This window comes from Cyprinodon variegatus, unplaced genomic scaffold (assembly GCF_000732505.1).
Source record: "Cyprinodon variegatus isolate N-32 unplaced genomic scaffold, C_variegatus-1.0 Scaffold369, whole genome shotgun sequence".
Classification (NCBI taxonomy): domain Eukaryota; kingdom Metazoa; phylum Chordata; class Actinopteri; order Cyprinodontiformes; family Cyprinodontidae; genus Cyprinodon; species Cyprinodon variegatus.
Window position 1 is genome coordinate 13,265 of NW_015150822.1, and position 13,479 is coordinate 26,743.

The window sequence follows — 13,479 nt, forward strand, 5'->3', positions numbered from 1 at the left end:
GCTCACATTTTTGCATCGCTTGTAACCTGAAGTTAATAAAAGTGGGTTCAACTCACTTTGAATTTGGCTCATATAGTTTAGCTTCAGAACTTGGTTCATCTTTATTCCTTATTATTTTAACAATAAAAACCATTAACTGATAGATGTATAGTTAGATCTGTATTAAATATTGTCACACATTTGTATGGCATTATTAGAAGTTAAAGCACTTATTTGTTTCCCCTTACAGCACTGCATCAATAAGGAAGAGGTGGAGCAGAACACAAGCTTCAGTTTTTCTTGGACTGTGAATATGAATAAATTACCTCCACAACAGACCTATGGATCTAGTGCACTATTTCAGGAAGGAGGGAGAAATAGTGAAACCTATCCATTATCATTTGAAGACAGTTTATCACTTTTAATTGTGCCTATAAAAAACAGCTCTATTAAAACAAAAATATATTTAAAAAAAAAATCAGATAAATATTTTTATTTTCAGTTGTATTTCTTTTTACTTAAAATAGGAATGATGAAAGCCACTGAGATTTAAGAATGTATTTTGAGTTTTTCCAAAAATAGAACACAGAAAACATGTATATATTACAGTGGCTTGCAAAAAAGTTAGCATCCCTTAACTTCTGAATAAATAATTTCCATCCATCATCTATCTACCAATTTCTCCTTGTGGTCCTGTTGGAAAGCTGGTGTGTATCTCTAGCTGTCATTGAGCAAAATGTAGGCCACAGCTGCTAACAGATTGATCAAATATTAAACCAAACTAAAAACCACATGCGTCCGTGTCTATAGACCATAGATGTGAAATTAAAGAGAAATAACAGTTGTTTCAGTACAATGCTGATTTGGCAAGTTTGTTCAAATTACATTTATTTTTCCTCTCTCTCGAGTTGTGAGTTGCTTCCACAACAAAATTTAGTGTTTGACTATTTAAATTTTTTTCAGAAAAAAAAATGTGTCATAATTAAAAAAAAAAAGGTCTAAAAACGGCTGTCCCAGTATACCCACCTAAAAAAAATCTACTGGTTCTTATCTTCGGCTAATCTGGAATAAAATCCCAAGAAAAAAGCTGAAACCCTGAGTTCCTTAAAATCAACGTTAAAACCCTGTTTGTTTAGAGCTGTCTTTGACTGATCTATCCAAACTAATTGAAACATAAACCTTTTTCTCTACTACTATTTCCTTTGCCTCCTTTTACTGCAATGGAATTTTCTTTTCTCTCATGTTTTGTTAATATAAAGTACTTTAAACTGTCTTATTACCCAAATGTGTTCTTCATAGAAACTTGCTTTTCTTTCTCTCAACTGTGAGGACCATTTCTTAGCAGCTTACCTGCAACCAAAACATTAAGCAGCAGTCTATGGTTGATTTAAGTTCCGAATGTCTGACCAAATGTTTTCTAAGTTAAACCATTTTATACGCTTTCAGCTGACAGCTCAACATAACATTTTGGCATAAAAATCAAAATACATGCAGCAATAGAGTCAAAGGATACATGCAGCCCTACCCATACAGCTTGTAATAAACACACGATAAGACAGGTTTCTGTTCCCTTCATTGAGGTTCTAACATCAGTCTAGGTTGAGATATGTATATGAACGCTCTTTCTTTATCAAAGTATGACTGTAAGATTCTATATAAACTATAAACCACTCATTTAAACTTCATAAAATCTTCAGTTTATCATAAATATGCCCCCCAAAAAAGTTGATTTCACGAGTCTCCTTTACCTTGTATGAATCATCTGAGTTTACTCTAGATTTAAATAGTTTCTACTGTTTAGTGTCTTTATGAGCCACACATTGAAATTCAGTAATGACTTTGCATCCTGAACATGTGAGTGGTACCATGCACACCGAGGACCCTGAAGGATTGAAAGAAAGATGATTAATTCTTGCATTTATGGAAAGCGACTGGAGTAGCAGTACATGTACTCTGTGATCCATGGGTTGAGTGCAGGCTGGGCTACTCTCCCGCCTTTGTTCTGATCGGCTGACTTGGCCCTGCGACGTTCAGCTTCCTGGGACTGGATCTGTCGCTCCACCTGCCGCCTGGTCTTAGCCCGCAGAGCCGATTCATGAATCTGTGAGTTAGAAAAACACGATCAGCACTTTACCGAATGCTGATTGCAGAATAATGAAGGATAAAATAACCTCAGCAGTTGAAGCCGCAGGAGCAACGTTGTGAGTCTTCCTGCCTGCGATGTCTGCATCCTTTTCTCCTGAGCCATACAGAGCAAAAGGATGTCTGTCTTCCTGAGGGTCCTCTTTGGAGTGCTGTGACGCTGCAGGGCGCCGGGAGACCCGAGCTGGTCTTGTTGATTTGGAGGATTTTGTTCGCCGAGGTCGGGATTTTCTGGTCTCTTTCTCTGAAAAAGGCAAATCAATATTCTTTACAGTCTTAGCATGCCTTTTAGTAATTAGGATTATTAATTCATAACTATCATTTTAAAGAGATATTTTGTGAGTTTTTACAGAATTTTTTATTTTTTTTTTTATTTGATCCTTTACAACTAAAACTTGGTTTGATGAGCAGACCCGACGCCTCAGTGGTTCAGCTTTGATGCATCTATAAGCTGCAGCCAGAAGTTCCCGCTCTGTTTCTGTGGATGTGATGTCAAGCGGGTCCACATTAAATGGGTCAGACCTAGCAAACAAGTGAATTATATATTCGAGATTTGTGGGTAGTCAGAAGCAACCGGAATCTAGTTTAACTCAGACACCAGAGGCAACTCCAGGTAAGGTGAAAAAAGTAAAACAAACAAACAAATCTTGTCAAGTACAAGCGCAAGCTAAGAGAATGAGCAGGAGAGCTGCTGTTCTGTGTTTTGGCCACAGGTGGCAGTATTATTAGTAAATTCTGTACTGCCTTTTGAAGTTATCTCTGCCTGTTAAGCCAGACTAAATGTGAGGTTAAATGTGTAATTTAGTCTGGCCCCAATGAATGAACAGCCTGTCGGTAAAACGGCGAATACGTCCTTAAAATTTAATGAGCATAGAGCCTCTTTCTGCTCACGTTTCTAAGAAAACCCAAAGTCTAATCCTTGCAAAACTGATTTCAAAGCTAAATCAAATGAGAACTGTTCTATAGTTGTTGCCATCTACCTTGTTGTGCTTTCTCCAGCATCGCGCAGCTTCGTCATCACACCCTCAAAACCCAGCCCACTTTGCATCCAAAAATTTAAAACACATCTCTGCGTTGTGATTGGCCCACCAGTTCTAGGGCCTGGGGCATTGATCGAGGCTAGACCAAATTCGCAGGCAAAATTTATTTTTGCCGCTGGCTGGTGGGGCTAGTTTAGTTGGCTGTCTGTATGTAGTTTTCTTGCTCTTTAAGATAAACACTGTCTTCTGTTGTTTGAGTTAAATCTAGGTTTTTGTTTACTCTCTTCTATCCTTATGACTGGATTGCTGATAGGCAGGAAAAATGGAAGTCACCTGCCGCCACCTTGGTAATCCCCACTCTCACTGAGTCGCGCCATAAAAATGCCTATAATGTAATGTAATTACCATAACAATGTAATCAATACATGTATATTACATATACATCATCAATTTAGCACGTTTAGCACATCATCAGATAGTGTGTGCACGTGTTTAATATTCTTAATATCTGACTACAGTATTATTATGCTCCATTAACACACTCTTTTTGCTGTGATGGATTTACATAATATGTTATAGTACATGATTTATAGTCTTTATATTGAATATGCAATGTGATGTGCCTATTTTTACCATAAATTACAGCAATCTACTGATGCTATGAAAAAGCAAGTGTGTGTCAAAGTGATTACTTTATCTTTATTTCAAAAGTCTTAAGCCCCCATGTAACTGAGAACATCATCGTTGTTTGATGCTGTAGCGCACATATTGTTTACATTCTGACCCGTCTAACTAGGGAGTACCAATATGGTGGCTGGTGACTTCACAGCACCCCGTGTACTACCAATGGTAGTACCAAAGATCAGTGGGTGGGCACCATTGTTGATGTCATTTTCTGAGTTAAGCATTTGCCCACATCAGAAGGTGGGCAAAAAGAAGAAGACAGAAACAATGGCTAGAATAGAAATTAAATAGGGTATAAAATACACAATTATTTTTTTATTCAAAAAAATTTATTGAAAAGAATTTTCAATAAAAGTTTCATGCTTCCATTAGGTGATTTTTTGTTTGGTCACATCGAATTGTTGGATTTCGCAAAACTGCAATGGAAACGCTTTTTTTGCATCAGCTGGACCTTACTGCCTTTTATGAAGACGAAGCAGACGACCAGAAGTACAGTAGTTGTAGAAGGATGGTGCCCACTCTACCCATGGCTGAAATATGGATAATATCTTATGTTCTTTTCAGATTTAGGACGCACCATTTTGATTGTATTTGTTATTTAATGGAGTTACCATAATTGTGGAACTTTGCATTTTTTAATTAAGCAGAATATCGATATGGTTTTTCACCAATTTGTAATGGAAACTCAGCTACTGGGATATAAACAACAATTTTCAGAACAGAATATCAGAGTATATCTAATAAATTACCCTGGTCTCCAATTGGAGCAGTTGAATGTTTACTGGCTCTGCTGCCGACTCTCTGCTCCTCTTCCTCTCCATGAAGTGCTGTTTTTGACTCCTTGGCATCATCACACTGCAACCCTAAAGGTTGATTCATTCAAATCAGGACAATTTGCAAACACCACATAGTGATGTACAATATTTACTCTATTTAACCCTTACTGAGTGCTGAAGGCTGTTGATCAGGCCTAATCTGCTCCTTATTCTGAATAGTATGTCTGTCCGCTTTGACCCCCTCAGCCTCCCTTGTTTTAGCTTCAGATCTTCCTCTAGCGGCTTCAACCTGGTTCCTGGTGGGAGAAGTTGAGCTCCTTCCCCCTGAGTCTGAATCGCTGTCAGAGCCGCTCCAGAACCAGGGGTAGTGTGTGTGCTCCAGCAGCCTCCGAGTCAGCCTGTAGGCCAGCATCTCCCCGTAACACTTGGTGTATGTCTCCCATTTGGGGTCTTTGAACTTCTTCATGTACTCTGAGCGGATCCTCTTTGCTACCATCTTGTTTCTTTTTTAATCTGGAAAGAAGAACAAAGGCTTTGTCACAAAGGACAGGTAATAATAAAAGTAAAACAGCGTTACCAGCTAATTAAATCTCCTCATGGAAAGCTGTTGTTTCTTACTGACAGACATTTAAACTGCCGCCACCACAGATTCAACCAATAGCAGCACAGGATGATTTCAGAGGACCAGAGGCGTAGCCAGAAAGATTTTATAAGGGCGGCCAGGCAATAAACAATGTACAAAAAGTTAGAGTCCTGCAACGGGTCGGGTACCCGCGGGTCCCCGACGGGTCACCCGCTAAAATGCTCTTTTGCGGGTGAAAAATACATAAATAAAAATAAACGGGTCGGACGGATATTTTTTTAGTGTGGGCGGGTAGTTGGTGATTTTTTTTTTTAATGCGTGTGTGTTGTTATGGACATCAGAAATGTTATATTAATCAGGCACTGGGGTCACACTTGTTGTAGCTTAAAGCCCTGCCGGCAGTGTGGGCTCTCCTCCAAAAAGGCCACAGTCAATGCATACATGTCTGCTGCAGTGTTAATGGCGCTGCTCTGCAGCGCAGCGTACAATAGCCGATTACTTGATGTGTTAACGGGTCGGGTTGCGGGTTAAATATCAACGGGTCGGGTTGCGGGTTAAATATCAACGGGTCGGGTCGGGCTCGGATTTGAATTGAAGATATCCGCGGGTGACGGGTCGGGTTTGGTAGTCATCCTAACGGGTTCGGGCGGGTGCAGCCGTGCAGGACTCTACACTAAGGGGTGGCCGAAGGTAGATAGGCAGAAAAAAAAACCCACGTTCAATCTATACTGTTCCAACAGGAATTAACGAGCAAAACAATCATATTTTCTAAATAAAGACAAACTATACTTTCCCACAGCCTTTCCTAACAATATATTCAAACATCTGTGTTTACTTAATAAAGGGTATAGTGGATAAAATTCTTTCAGGTTTGAGTTTTGGGCAAACATCTTTTCCATTGTCATTACTTACCTACTTTTATCAATAATCATTCTGCATAAACTTGATATTTACAAGTAATAATATCTACAGACATTTATTATTTAATACGTTTTTATTAAAATAGTTATTTATTTATGATTTCACTGAAGACTCCTAGTTGACTTGCAGAGACACATCATTTTCTCTTAAACCCCATAAAACACAAAATATATTTCTGCTTCAATTCTGTACTTATCCTCTTTAATGTTAGTATATTGATGTGCAGAATTAACCACATTGATTTTGTTGTCAAGTAATTGTTAATATATGAAAAAATAAAATGTTTTGAATATTCCACTTGAGAGTATTACTGCTGCCACTGTCTATATTAGATGGAAATAAATGCTAGGGGTGGCCAATGATTGGCTAAGGGTGGCCAAGGGGGCCCCTGGCCCCCCATCTAGCTCCGCCCATGTTTAGGACCCGCCTGCTCTCTCAGCTTATAGTTTGATCATCAAGTAACAAAAAGATCAAAGTCCTCCACCGTCGGTACGAAATGAGCAAAGCAATAAAGATATTAAAAGACAAAGAAAGAAACTACTCGCTGCTATTAAACCCATCGGCTTTAAATTACTGAACATGTTTGATTTCTACCTTTCTCTCAGTTTCACCATATTAGGCATGAATGATTCTCCATCATAAGTAGCCCTTTACACTATTCACTATCAATAAAACAGATCGCATATTTCCTCACGTGTTATCACAGATATATTAGTGTTATCTCAGTCTATGCGTCAGATTAACTATGGTGGCACTTTGGGAGCGCCGCTGTCATCGTCCATCAGCGGCTCTAACGGAGCAGCTTTGCGGATCAAACAATCCTTCCACTGCAGACTGCAGCAGTTCACCTGCTCTACGGGAGCAACTATCGCCTGCATCAGGTCTAATTTAGCGTACAGTACACATACTTACTGCAAGCTCAGATTTCACGGAAGCAGTCCAGGGCAGATGGCGCTGCTGGATCAACACAGAGCGTAGCTCCGCCCGCCTGCGAGGACGATTTGAGGAAACCGAAGAAACCCACAACAGGTGGCTGCCTTTGTTTTCTAATAAGAAAAAAAAAACGTTCCTTTTTTTCAAATAAGATGTATTTATTCAAACATAATGTAATTTTTTAAATTTACATTTAGGCTATATAAAACATGTATTGTGCTTTACTATAAAAATGGATCTAGAGTTGTATTATTAGAACATGATTTCAGAAACATGGCTTTTTTTTTTTTAAGTTTCTAACCTAACCCTACTCTCAGATAACCTGGTGAGATCATAGGCATATAAGGCAGGGCTTTCCAAGAGGGTCGGTCTGGACACAAAGTATGCCTTCGACTAAAAATGGTCCTGGTAGCCAGGGAGGGTGTCAGGTGTCCCAGGACTACTGATCCAGACAGTAACAGCAGAGCTGCTCCTGTTGCCAGTGCGCATTCCTGCCAAGCGCTATTCTAAATGTGAGTGTTGAAGAAGACCCCACTAATCTGACCAAGAACACCCCCACCCCACCCATAGGAACTGAGGATGATGTGGCGCACCTTCATCACACCTATCCATCCCTTTATCTGATGTGAGCTTCTCACAGCTCATTCACTCTCATAGGGCCTAGAAACCTTCCCCCCCCCCTCCTAAACAGTATGATATTTTGAACTGAATATTTGAATTTGATAATTTTTTTTCCATGAAAACTATTTCTAATCTTTTTTATGTGTGTGTTAATTGCTCATTGGAGCAAAAAAGGTAAACACCTGTCAGAGGTATTTTTGAAAAATGAAACCACTTCAACAATCTAATAAGCCAATATATCAATAAAGTGGTAGATTATAGATTTTAAATGTAGAACTTTTGCTTATTATTGTTTTTTAAGAGCGATCGAGATGCTGAGTTGTTAAAACTTGCATTTAATGAGGTAAGAGACCTGATTTATATTAATGTGCTGGCTGAGTATACTGAGGATTAAAGTTAATGATATTCGTTATTTGAAAAAAGGAGGGATATATTTTTATGGCAGGCTTAACAGGTTTCCAGGTGGAGCAAATGAAGATGGTTAAGTTGGTTTGATTGTTCCTGTTAAAGAAAACCTGAAGTTCTAATTTTCCACAATTGTTTTTTGATGCTTCCACAGTTTTCAGTTGTCTACCCTCCCCTTTAATAGAAAACCAAGGCCACTGGCAAAAATACCAAATAATGGACTTTAATAAATTATCAATATGTATATATACACTTACATTCACATGTGTTGGGCAACATGTTGTTATACTTTTTTTTATTAAAGTTTTTTTGGCGTATGCATGGTTCAGTGGTTGTTTTCACAGCCTTTCTCCGTGCAACACAGACAACAAACAGCTATGCAGATTTAAAAAAAACAATATAAATTGAATTTTGGACGTCAAGGGCGCAGAAAGACAGTCCATTGACAGCAGAGTGTTGCTGTGCCGCAGAGCTTTTCTCCTCTCCTCGCTCGTTCTCCGGGTGGCTGGTGCAGATGGAGAAGCAGAAGATGGGGGATTTAGAAGCACTTCCTGTGGACAATGCTGGGGCCGGCCTCGTCGTACTCCTGCTTGGAGATCCACATCTGTTGGAAGGTGGACAGGGAAGCCAGGATAGAGCCACCGATCCAGACGGAGTACTTCCTCTCGGGAGGAGCAATGATCTAAAGAGGAGAAGCGGGCAGATGGTTATTCATCAGTGCGTAATTGCGCATGTTTGTGCGTAAAGTGTTTGGATCTAGTTTGCTTTTGTATATATTTTTTGTTTACCTTGATCTTCATGGTGCTGGGGGCCAGAGCAGTGATCTCCTTCTGCATACGGTCAGCAATACCAGGGTACATGGTGGTACCGCCGGAGAGCACATTGTTGGCGTACAGATCCTTACGGATGTCAATGTCGCACTTCATGATGCTGTTGTAGGCAGTCTCATGGATGCCAGCAGACTCCATTCCTGTTCAGGTGAGAGGGCAAGTGTTAGGAGGACTTGTGTGGTAAGGGTAGTGATCTAATTATAGATAAAACAATAATTGATGTACCGATGAAGGAAGGCTGGAAGAGGGTCTCGGGGCAACGGAACCTCTCGTTACCGATGGTGATGACCTGACCGTCAGGAAGCTCGTAGCTCTTCTCCAGGGAGGAGGAGGAGGCAGCGGTGGCCATCTCATTCTCGAAGTCCAGGGCGACGTAGCACAGCTTCTCCTTGATGTCGCGCACGATCTCACGCTCAGCTGTTAGTGGGCAGGTTGTGGAGTTATTATTTAGAGATCAAAGAAGCGAGTGCGGGGTTACATTATATTTTTCTTTTTTTCTTTTTAAGATGTCTCACCGGTGGTCACGAAGGAGTAGCCACGCTCAGTCAGGATCTTCATCAGGTAGTCGGTCAGATCGCGACCAGCCAGGTCCAGACGCATGATGGCGTGGGGCAGAGCGTAACCCTCATAGACTGGGACGTTGTGGGTCACACCATCACCGGCATCCAGCACAATACCTGAGAGGAGGCAGCAGGGTGGGTTTAGTGAAATCACGATGCCAAACAGATGTTAAAACGTGATGCCTCTGGCTGCAGCTCAGGAAAAGATGCGCAGACGATGAAATGTTGTGCGTAAAATTATCGAATTTAAAACATCAAATGAGTTAATTATTTATTTTTTAATTTTTTGCATCTTTGTGAAGAGCTGCAGCTGTTAGTGTTTTTTTTTTTCTTTTTCTCACCAGTGGTACGACCGGAAGCGTACAGGGACAGCACAGCCTGGATGGCCACATACATGGCAGGGACGTTGAAGGTCTCAAACATGATCTGGGTCATCTTCTCCCTGTTGGCCTTGGGGTTCAGGGGGGCCTCAGTGAGCAGGGTTGGGTGCTCCTCAGGGGCCACTCTCAGCTCGTTGTAGAAGGTGTGGTGCCAGATCTTCTCCATGTCGTCCCAGTTGGTGATGATGCCGTGCTCGATGGGGTACTTCAGAGTCAGGATACCCCTCTTGCTCTGGGCCTCGTCGCCGACGTAGGAGTCCTTCTGACCCATACCGACCATGACACCCTGTAGGACGGGGGAGAGGTGGAAAAGAAAGGGTTATCCATAGGCGCAGACACAGTGGTGTGACCTTTGTGAAGCCAGACTGGTAACAGTCTCTAGGGATCGTTGCGTAAATGTGCCAAATAGCAGCACGCGTCACAAAGGCACCACCTGTGACAATAGTCCAGAGTACATTGCTCATTCTAAAAATAACTAAATATAAAGCTTTCATTATTCCAGTAGGAATAATTATAAATATATCTTTTTATTTCCAATAATTTTTTTATATGTCATAATTCTATCAGCAATCAAATAAAGGCCTATTAGTTTGTACTGAAGTCAAACAATTTAGAGGTTTTCTCCGTTGGTTATACCTGGTGACGGGGGCGGCCGACGATGGAGGGGAACACGGCCCTGGGGGCGTCGTCTCCGGCGAAGCCAGCCTTCACCAGGCCGGAGCCGTTGTCGCACACAAGAGCGGTAGTCTCATCGTCGTCACACATGTTGGCTTCTGTTGCGGAGAGGAGAGAAACAGAAAGATCTGAGCGCACTGAATCAACTCAGCATGTGGTAAAAAGTGTTAATTCACAGAAAACTTTAGGATAAGTATCTAGATCAAGATGACTAAGATTTCCAAACAATTAGAGTCTGATCCATCCTCTGCGCTACACGCGTCTGTGCCAAACTATTACGCATGGAATATAAGCTTCAATTTTAAAGTCTTTGCTTAAAAAACGACAAACATAATAGCAGATTTTCTCAGAACAGAGGAAAAAATTGTATTAAACTTAAATAGAAACATTAAGCAACTTTAAGGCGAAATGTGGATGTAGAATGACAAATTATGTCACTGGAGATAATTCTTAGTAAAAAAAATTACCCTTAAAGCTTAGAAAATGAGAGCCTGCCTTGGATCGTGATTTTTTTAATCTAATGGTGAGACTTTTTCATGTGGAGATGCATAAGACTTATAACACATTTGAATTTAACCAAGACCAATTCGTAATTAGGAATGGTTCCATATTCTCGCTTCCTAAGTCTCTGTCTAATTCTTTCTTATCACTTATATTAATTTTACGAGTTATCCCATATCTTCCATTAACACTAACTGGTTCTAGGCGCTGCATCCCTTTCCTCATCCCAGGAGGATACTCTAATGTTTCCTTTGCGGCCTGCAGTCTGCTGCCCTACCAGAGGAGAGGCTTCAGAAGCGGAGGCTCCTTGCAGGGGTCTTACCTTAGGTGTTTTTTCTGCGGCTCGGAGAGAACGACCCAACCAGTGCTGCTGCTGAACCAGCTGGAGTCCTGGCCGCTGCCTGCCCGCTTATATACCCGCCTTCCACCATTCAAGAAGCGCAGCACTGGCCCCCATCCCGGCCCTCGGCCATATTAGGATGCTGCCAGGCTCAGGCAGCGGGAGTGGGTGGGTGGGGTCGGTGGGTTGGGAGGACAGCGGGGGGTCTGAGGGTGGGGGCTCTATCCATCAGGCTCTCATTGATGGGGATCGGGTGTGACGCTGTGCGCCCCCAGCGAGCAGTTTGCGCGCTCCATACATGGACCTGTCGCTCTGACCTCCGCTAGAGCCCCGCAGACCCACCTAGACGGCCGTATAAGGAGCCGCCGCGGGGCTCGCGGGGGTTTCTGGGGAGGACACCAGTTGCTGCCTAGCAGGGTTATAGCTTTGCTGCTAGAAGGCCTCATCCAGCCTTAAAATGGGAAAATGCTTCCCTCATCTGAACAGATTTAGGCCGCACAGATCAGAGCATGGGCCCCATCTAATGCAGGGATGGTCCCAATAAGGAATATATAGTGATTCACAGAAATCCTTTAAATGAAGACTTTTAGGCAAGAAAAGCAGCTGCATTATTTCATTCATAAAATTTAGGGAAATCGTCTTTTGCAGACAGTATCTGCAGAAATAGAGTTCTCACTTGATTTCATAGCCTGAGTTAATTTGTACATAATTGAACCCTCTCAATAAAAGTTCACTCCACCCAGTGTCCACTGTGCACAAGTTTTTTTTTTTTTCTCGCAAATCCATAACACACACCTCACAAGTATTATAGTGCAAAACCATAACATACACCTCACAAGTGTTATTGTGCACTAAGTCCTTTGAATTCATTCAAAGCTTTAGTGTTTTGCAGAGCACATGGCTCCATATTCACACAGTGTGAGGTGGAACAGCTACGGCTGAAATCCTATCCACATGCAGGGCCTATCCTCCGCTCTGTCACTGAAGCAGCAGTCAGAATAATTATAACTCTGGTGCAGGGGGGGCACAAGGGTGTGTGTGTGTGTGAGTGTGTGTGGGGGAGAGAGAGAGAAATGTGAAGACTGGGTATATCTTTGCACATGGTTGATATAGTGTGTTTACAGCATGAGAGGAGAATGAAGTGCTAAGAAGAAAGAATAATGCATCAATTAGGAGAGTTATCGGGATACTTTAATGACAGTTAGATATCTTTGGATATGAAGTATATTGAAAAAGAATTAGTTTTACCTTTTTTATTTTGAGCTTACAAAATAACCTTTTCAAAACTATGTCTCTAATCTTATTACATTCTTTCTCACAGAATTTATATTCACTTTCACTCTGGGACTTCGGAGCACAAGCAAACATTTAAGCATTTCTCTTGGAATTAAATGTGTACTTTGACTAGACCTTTTCAAAACCATTCTGCATGCCTGGGTTCTTTATATCACCGTTCTGCTGGATAATCCAGGCGCACTTGAAGACTCATTCATGGTTTTTACACTATCACCACAATCCATAATGACGGGGATGGAATACTGTGTTACTTATGCCTCAGATGTCTTGAAGACAGACACCTTCCAAGGAGTCCAGCTAATCTTCCATCAGCCAATGAATTAATATCTCACAGGTCTTTTTAATGGTCAAGATACTTTTGGTTAATATAAATAGAAGGTTTGTTTTCTTTTGTCTTTGTGTCTGCTAATTGTTAAAATTCAATCATAAAGGGAAGTCAATGTTCTGCGGTTCTTATAAGAACAAATTTAGCTCCAGGATGTGCTGTCAGTGGACTCCTGTAGTCATTTTTGGTAGCCATCTGCTCTAAGAAGGGTTGATTGATTATTATTATTTTTTCATTCTTGGACTTCTATTATTATACCGCTTTTTAACCAGGGAGGAAAATTGATACCCAAAACCTCTTGTAGAAGGAAAACCTGTCCAAAAAAATGACCAGAAATACATAATACATCAATAACACATGACAGAGTAAAATGACTTTGTAACCATTTTTAAAGTGATAGATAATAGGTGACTCATTCTCATCTATCCTTTGCCTTCCTGTTACTCAAGGTGTGATCTATTGCTTTTTTTATTTCATTTTATTTATAATTTTAGAGACCTGTCAGTAATGAGGCCTAGAAGTGGCTTGTAAAAGTGAGCTAAACAAGG

At 41.1% G+C, this 13,479-nt stretch overlaps 2 protein-coding genes across 3 annotated transcripts; both read right to left on the reverse strand.

Moving 5' to 3' along the window:
- Positions 1-1,458: 1,458 nt before the first annotated feature.
- ccsap (centriole, cilia and spindle-associated protein) lies at positions 1,459-7,093 on the reverse strand. 2 transcript variants are annotated; one of them, XM_015386462.1, is made up of 5 exons: positions 6,978-7,093; positions 4,730-5,074; positions 4,535-4,648; positions 2,151-2,365; positions 1,460-2,080 (listed from the first exon to the last, which is right to left on the reverse strand). In XM_015386462.1, exons 2-5 carry the CDS (start codon positions 5,055-5,057, stop codon positions 1,898-1,900), a joined length of 840 nt encoding a protein of 279 aa, XP_015241948.1. In that variant the 5' UTR covers positions 5,058-5,074; positions 6,978-7,093; the 3' UTR covers positions 1,460-1,897. The 2 variants fall into 2 exon arrangements, with proteins under 2 accessions (XP_015241949.1, XP_015241948.1); XM_015386463.1 differs by lacking the exon at positions 6,978-7,093 and having other exon boundaries at positions 1,459-2,080.
- A 1,138-nt stretch (positions 7,094-8,231) lies between these two features.
- On the reverse strand, positions 8,232-11,448 carry acta1 (actin, alpha 1, skeletal muscle). The gene is made up of 7 exons (XM_015386473.1): positions 11,293-11,448; positions 10,431-10,567; positions 9,756-10,080; positions 9,370-9,531; positions 9,080-9,271; positions 8,813-8,994; positions 8,232-8,706 (listed from the first exon to the last, which is right to left on the reverse strand). The coding sequence occupies exons 2-7, from the start codon at positions 10,557-10,559 to the stop codon at positions 8,563-8,565; spliced, it is 1,134 nt and encodes a 377-aa protein (XP_015241959.1). The 5' UTR covers positions 10,560-10,567; positions 11,293-11,448; the 3' UTR covers positions 8,232-8,562.
- Between the last annotated feature and the right edge of the window lie 2,031 nt (positions 11,449-13,479).